Below are 7,857 nucleotides of genomic sequence, written 5' to 3' on the forward strand. Positions count from 1 at the left end.
CTATCACACTAGAATACATACCTTTTCTCCTGTACCTGTAACACAGTTTCTGTATCATTCACTGCAACTGCTCTCATATCCTGTTGCCCCTTCCTTCCATATGTTCCTACTCACAGTTTTCTATTCCTGCAGCTTTATATGCTACAGTACCTTCAAACATATATATAATACAGCACCTCCAATGTTCAAAGATCGAATTGCTCAAGGCATTCACTTGACTGAAAATAATATTCAGACTATCCAAACAAATTCCACTCATTTATTCATAATATCTTTCATTAGTACTGCTATATGTACTTTCTTTCAGCTCTTAAAAAATTGTATCCAACACACCAAGAGTCCAATTTCATTTGCAGCAAAGGAACTGTACACATCAAATAGAAGCAAAAACAAAATCAGTCACTTTATAATTGCTGTCCTTGAACACTGCGAATCTAATAAATTATGTTCTTGCACCAGATTCTTATACCAAGCTTATATTAGTTCCTATAACTTACTTTCTCGTATCACTACAAGTTTTAAATTCTTGCCACTGAGGCATTTTTCACTTGCACCAAAAAAAGGACCATGAAATAATATTAATGTTTATTTACTTATGCATAACCAGTGACAGCAAATTATTCTTGCATACTACAAAAATTCAATAGAAAATACAGAAGGAAAAATAGTACACATTATATTTAGTATTTCAGTTATTCACTGTTGATCGCACTTACAAAATAATACTAGGCTACACATATAATACACAGTTTGAGATATAATTCTCAAAGTACATTAAGGATCACACTACAAGTCCAATTAAACTTGAACACATAATGTGGGTGCAAAAAGCCAAGAAGGCATATACAAAACTCTATATGTTCAAGTTCAAAAAGAGATAAAGAAAGTAAAAAGAACTACAGCCTTCTGAAAACAATGAATTCTATGCTCAAGAAATTAGACTTCATCTACACGTTTTCTACAGGCTTGATGGTACAGGTGGATATATATCATAAAGTAATACAAACAAGGTGGTTTAACATTATTTCCATTTCATTTAATTCCTCAATAATCAAACAATCTATACAAGAGAAGGGATGATAATGCTACAGTCCCTCATTATACAAATGCATGACATTCTCCTACACACGTTACTTGAAGCTAACACAAAATACCACAACACACAAAATTAATGTGCTGAAGGATTACTGGAAAAGTGGCTCCTTGTAACCAAAGGAATGACAACATAAACATCTACAAGAGCAGAATGTGACCTACAAAAGTTCAATCCATCAAGAAATAGTTTACATTTATTGTGAGCTCAATTTCCAAATAATGTTGTCTTCTCTTTAGCACATTTTGGACATAGTTTGTGTAAATAATACATTGCAGATTAAAATATTTTTATAGATAAAAAAATCTTAGTGTGGACAAAAATGTTTTAATCATCAATGATTGATTTGCACAAAGTATGAAATACCATGAACTGTTATACGGTAAATAATTCACAAAGCACCTGCCAATATTCCCCCCATCCACCAAACCTGCCTTGCTCTGCTCAATTGGCGGCCCAGTAAGAAGGACTATAACCCTGCTTGGCACCAGACTTATTTGGCTGAGCCGAAGATTGGGAGCGCTGATTCGAGCTACTTCCAGATTCCTGGATGTGAAACAGACAAAATAATAAGAATTAATTCTGCTCTGAGATCAGTATATAAAATTTAAGTTGGGAATAAAAAGAATGTACTAACTTACCGAACGTCTTCCAGGATTTCTCATCTCCATCTACAAACACAACACAGAATAGGATTTATAGTAACTCAAAGACACAATTTTGAGCCTGCAACATGTAAACAAATTTGTCAAAGAAAGTGAACATTACATATGTGATATAAGACTTCTATGGGCACTGTCCACTGCCTTGAACAGACATCACACATGCAGTGTTATGGAGGCTTGTTCAGCTCTGTCTTCAGGTAAATGAGGAGGGAAAGGACGTACTCTGTTGGACCCATTAAAAAGGACAGTTCTTATCACTGGGCCAGCAATGGCCCAAATGGCTATTAACCTCACTCCAATTTTTTACCTGAAGACAAAGACATAGCCAGGCCCTGAACTGCTGTGGAGAATTCCTATTCCAGAACAATGGAAAATGTCAATGGAACATCTCACATCATGAGACTAGACCACCACCTATCTCTGGAACTATGTCACCAATGTCAAACTAGGGGAATAATGAAGTAATATTTCGATTTTCTTTTCCCTCCTGACTACATCTGGGATGGATCGGAGTCCCACCCAGCTTAGGATATGGATAAGATGACTGTTTTTGCCAGGAGCAAGTGTTATAAGTGCAAGAAACCATTCAACTCTGTCCACTGCCACAGTCTAGAATGCAGAGATGTTGCCTGCTTTCTCTGTGTGATATGAAGCAAATGAACAACTTTACTGTTACATAGTTATGTAAGGAAAGTGCAATTATTCACCAATACCAAATTGGGAATATTACTCATGTCTACAGCACACTACTCAATTTTATCTACTAAAATTACAGGATAAAGATGTTGTTCCTATACATAATTAAGTAGATGCAATGAAGATGTATGGGGGGATAGAGGTATAGCTCCACACACACATTAACCTTCGCAATACTTGGAGCTGAGTTGTCAACTTCATGCTCTGGCCACTTTAGCCCTGGGAAAGACTTCCAAATACCCATTACATAGGACGCTGGGTAATAAACATAATTAAATATAACTAAAATATTTCAAAATAGATTTATAACATTTCTGTAAAGATATACTATGTCTGCTGTCTAAGATGCAAACTATAGTGAAAGTCCGTTATAATGAGAACTCAACAGAATCCAAAATTAACACTAAAAAATTGTTGACATGGCAGCTTAGAAGATAAATTTTTAGCTATCTTCCTTCAGCCAGCAAAAATACTGGAATTTATGGTGGAATCAGTAGTTATTCTGTAATACAAAGACTATGTGTGAAATCATACTGTCACATTTTAAGTCAATACAAGATAGAAAACATACCATGCAAGTTTTTTAACAGTATACATTCTTACTTTGAACACTGTGTACATGATACTGAGAACTGTCTGTATACTACCAACTATCCAATAAATGACAGCTGTATGGTCTTGCAGTGAATAGCAATTATACTGTCACATGTATGAGTGACTATAAGACAGGTTTGGATTTGTAATTGGATTTACTGAACATTTACAAAACGTAACTACAAATAACTAGTCTCACTGAGTTACACAGTCTAAGTACAGCACATATAGTTTTCTCAGTTTGCTATGTCTTTGCTGGAGCTGTTATCTAGCAACGGGTCTAAATGCCACGTTGCTCCTTCCTTAAGGCTATTCTTTCTGAACAGCCTACAGGCATACTGCCATTTCTTATTTTCTGAGGGTTGTGCTTGTGACATCTGTGGTCGGTCTCACCTTCCTTCCCCGTGGCTCAGTTCTCCAACTGCTCCCTCCTTAAAGCCACTCGTCCTGAGCCAGTTCAAGTGCACCACCACCATCCTCGATCTAGGGTTCCACCTTTGATGTGTCTTCTTTCGTTTTGGAGGGGGCCAATCCCTCCACCATGTCCACTCATTCACTTTCCACAACATGATGGTAATCCTGATTACTCACTTCAAGACCTCCAACTCTATGGTCTTCCTGAGGATCCTGTCATGTGCTCTCCTTCCTCAGATACAGCTAACATCTTGCACCTTGGTCCTTTATTCCACTGTTGCATTCTGGGCCCTTCAGTCTTCTCCTATCAAGCATCTGTCCTTTATGGGCTCCTCTTACAACACTGTACCTGCCTGGTGCCTGATGACTGTGTCTCATGTGCGGTGCAGGAACAGTGTGATAGGCCAACTGTCCTTGGGCAACAGCCAATGGCCAACTTCTGCCGGAACTGACCATCACCCTGGATCTGTTTCTTCAGCTGTCAGCAGCACCCCATGGCTAGAAACCAGTCCCTATATCAGTCCTCCAGAGCTCCGAGAGTTCCCATTGTGGCCTCTTCTTTAGGGACATCCCAGTGTTCAGGTACAGCATCCAACATTTCTTGACTGGCCTACAATTTTCCTACACAGGCCTCCATTGCTTCTTGGCAAGCTATCTCTTTTTGCCAAGCCTTCTTGGCTTCCATCCTTTCCTGGTTGGTTTACATCTTGGCTAGCAATTCTTCTCAGTTGTTCTGCATCATGGCTTCCAGCCTTGCTGCCATGTCTACTTTCATTTCCTTTAGATTGGTGCCTGCCTTGGCTTGACTGGTTCTTACTGTAGGCTTCATTTTGGCCAGCAGGTGGGCCATAATTTGGTGATATAGCTACCTACTGAGGTCTCAAATCCAATCGCACTTCTGACACCAGTTGTCACATAACAGTGTGACTATAGACAGGTTTGGATTGGTAATTGGATTCACTGAACACTTACAGAATGTAACTACTAATAACTGACAGTCTCACTGAGTTACACACTCCAGAGCTCACTGTAACTATAGCATACATAAAGTCTTCCCAGTTTGCTATGTCTTCATCAGTCACTGCATGGTAATGGATCCCAGCAATGTCTTCTGCTTCCATGCCCATGTCCTTGCTGAATGGTGGCTGGCTTGCAACTACATCCTACTCTTCTAACTGCCATCTCAAGACTCAAGACTCTGCTCTAATTGCAGCTGGCCCTTGTTATGTAGCCTTCGCATGGGCCACACAGAGAACAACTCTTCCTGTTTTTGTTGTATCCTCCTGTTGCCATGGAACTGTCACATTTATGTCAGTTGGCAGAGCCCTTACTTAGCAATTGGTCTACATGCCACAGTATTTTGGACTGAACTTTCAAGCATTTCTACTCCCCCCTCCCCTACTCTGGTGTGCAGTTTCTTGAAAACTTCTATCATGTCTATCATTACTGCTAAAACATGGGGCCTTTACGTTCCAGGACACACCACTACCATGGATTTGCTATGTATTCCCACAAGAAGTGAAACATTTACAAAGTAATGTTTTGTGGCTATTTTGTGAGTAGCAGTAATGACAGGTCTGTAGACATCTGAATGCACTAAGTCCCTGTTTAATTGAGGAACTTCCACAGGACATACAGCATGTGTTAAAAGTCCTTACAAAACACCATAAATAATCATTAAGTTCGGTAGTGCAGACATTTCTTTTTTAGCTTACCAGAACCATCATAAAAAACTTTGTTGAAACTAATAATCTGTCTATTTCTGGGACAAATCTAATTTGTTCACACATAAGCAGGGTGGTCATTCATCTCTGGGACTCTCACCAAAAGTTGTTCTATGCAAACACAGAGACCTGCCCCATTATGAGACCCATAAATTTGCATAAGAGAAGGTAGTAGCAGTAGCATAATGGGGCCAACTCTCAACATTCAGGGAATTTACCTTTTGTATTTGGAAGTGAAATGTAACGATTATAAGACCATCTGCTTTACACCAATCCAGGCAGCAAACTGACCCACTTCTGATGAACTAGACCAACCCATCTGTATGACTTTACCCATAAGAATGAAGTATTATTTGCAAGTGTAGAGCAGGATGGAACAGCCCATGCTGGCCTTACAGGGTGGCAAATGGTGCACCAAGCCATATACATCCATGGAGAAGACGTAAATATTATTAATATTTTCTCTTATTTCTTGTGATGCACTGATAGCTACCCTCCTACTCATGTATTGAGAGGATTGGGAACAAAGGTTCCTATTCTCTTTCCCTCTCCATCCATGCTCCTAATGAATCCAAGACACAAGAACGCTGTGTGATTCTTGAAGAACAGAAATTAATAATTAAGCCACATAGTCAAACATATTTATTTCCATAAAGGAGAGAAAAGCACTTACAGCACAAAATATGACAAAGTACTCTTGCCAAAACCAAAGAATATTGCTATATTTAATATGATTAAACTGATGGTTCACAAGAGAATGCTCATTAAAACGGACTTCACTTTACAAGCTGAACTTGTTACATCAGACTTCTACTATATTCTGACTTTCTTTCAAATTAACTGTCACACATATAACAGGAGCAATCAATGCACATCAAACAGTTATTTGCAACAGACTCCTCTTAAGCAATCAACTACATCAAAGTTAAGTCAAAACCCCATGTTCTGGAGACCTGTTCTGTCTCCGTCATTGTAGTCAATGTGGGGTACAAACATAAGCTACTGGATCACACATATATCAATCAGTCAATGCAATGTCTCTTCCTTATTGGTGCATCAGGTCTCAGTAGAACAGAATCAAATTGAGTGGAGATATAGCAGGCCTCCGAAAAATTGATTTTTATCCCAACTCTGATACAGCTGATTGCCCAAGAGGATTTTGGTGCATTTATTCACTGTGAAAGCTTTAAATCTTACAGAAGAGTTACTTCTTATGGATGGATAAATTAATACCAGTTAATGTAATAGAAGCCAAATGAACAAGGCGAGCAGCTGAGCTTAACTATGGCACTGTCACCTGATGCAGAGGCTGATGTATAAGAGGAGTGGAGTGGTGTTGCTGATGTGGTGCCATGGCAGGAATAAAGAGATGTTGCGGATAAGTACCACTGGGCCCCATGGGTGTGCTCTGGCTACCTGGTAAACTGAATGGGGGTGGTGTCCCTGAATGGAAACCCTGTTTCTCATATGACTGAAAAGAAAAACCAAAATGATTTCAGTAAATAACAGTTAAAACACGATGAAAACCTTACAAATTAACATATCTAGGCTTAATGCTCTAATTCCTGTAAACATCTGATTATAACCCAGGTGGTATGCAAACTTTCGAATTTAATTAAGCATTTACAGCATCAAAATACAATACTAACGTAAAAAGTTGACCCTGTGCTCACTTAATTAAGCACTATGCTATGAAGGCACATGGGGGAGTACATATATAGATCCATATTTTCTTGACTTCAACATTAGTTGGAGGTGAGTGGTCAACTTCACGCCCCGGCCACTTTAGCTCCTGGGGGCAAGAGCCCCCAGTACCAACTGGACTGGAGGTTGGGTGGACCCCAGAGCCAGTCTGGACAACTTGACCCTAACAGGACTTGAATTCCAACCCCTTAGTCATCCAGCCCATAGCCAGTCACTATACCATGATATCCGAGCTCCCAAAATACAATACTTGAATTTTAAAATGTTTACTGATTTCCAAAAAGACTTACTTTCATTAAAGTAAGAACAAATTAAATATCTCGATTTAAAAACATCTTCTCATTGAAGCATTACGGTATAATCCGTTTGGATATGGAGAGAAGTAAAATACTATAAAAATAAAGCAGTCAGTGTTACACGGTTCATCTGCAGTGTGTATTAACGCGTTGGCGTGGTTTGACGTGTATGTTTCGTCAGGTATTTAAATCGTCTGGGGGGGTTCGACGTGTATGTTTCGTCCAGCTGCACACCTATGTTATAACGCCCATAATAATTGATGGTTTTGCTGTAGATTGTTAGATTCTTCGCTGGCCTGTTGTCACAAGAACGGTTTATAATGAGAAACGAGTTTAAGAGCGCCAAGTCATCGTTACATATGCCTGTCTTGCAGCAAAGTTCCTGTGGCTCTTGCGAGCAGTTTATGTTTATGAATGTGTTTTCTTTGCTATGAAATTATAAACAGCAGAGTGATATCTCCTGTGTTTATAATATCATATTGCCCTGAGCTGGCCACACAAACACATTCAATTGGAATTCTTAGAACAGGGATGTCCAGAAATTTATTCTCTCATGATCCATTGATTTCGCACAGTATATAGCACCCAGTTCTTAGAAAAACGTCACGAATTAAGGCAGAACACTGTGGTCACCCCCTGAGACGATACGGATGTGTGTGGGGGAGGGGAAA

At 39.3% G+C, this 7,857-nt stretch overlaps 1 protein-coding gene across 8 annotated transcripts in view; it reads right to left on the reverse strand.

Moving 5' to 3' along the window:
- Positions 1-237: 237 nt before the first annotated feature.
- Positions 238-7,857, reverse strand: part of LOC111869718 (protein lingerer) — a 54,327-nt gene continuing 46,707 nt past the window's right edge. For 7 of the 8 annotated variants that reach the window (XM_023861444.2, XM_023861438.2, XM_023861442.2 and 4 more), the window contains exons 17-19: positions 6,484-6,657; positions 1,735-1,764; positions 238-1,639 (exon numbers count right to left, since the gene is read on the reverse strand). In XM_023861444.2, the coding sequence (XP_023717212.1) occupies positions 1,538-1,639; positions 1,735-1,764; positions 6,484-6,657 (306 nt within the window). In that variant the 3' untranslated portion in view covers positions 238-1,537. Of the gene's footprint in view, positions 1,640-1,734; positions 1,765-6,419; positions 6,658-7,857 lie in introns of all 8 variants that reach the window. The other variant, XR_002843709.2, reaches the window with a different exon arrangement.

The sequence above is a fragment of the Cryptotermes secundus genome, unplaced genomic scaffold, assembly GCF_002891405.2.
Source record: "Cryptotermes secundus unplaced genomic scaffold, Csec_1.0 scaffold2210, whole genome shotgun sequence".
NCBI lineage: Eukaryota > Metazoa > Arthropoda > Insecta > Blattodea > Kalotermitidae > Cryptotermes > Cryptotermes secundus.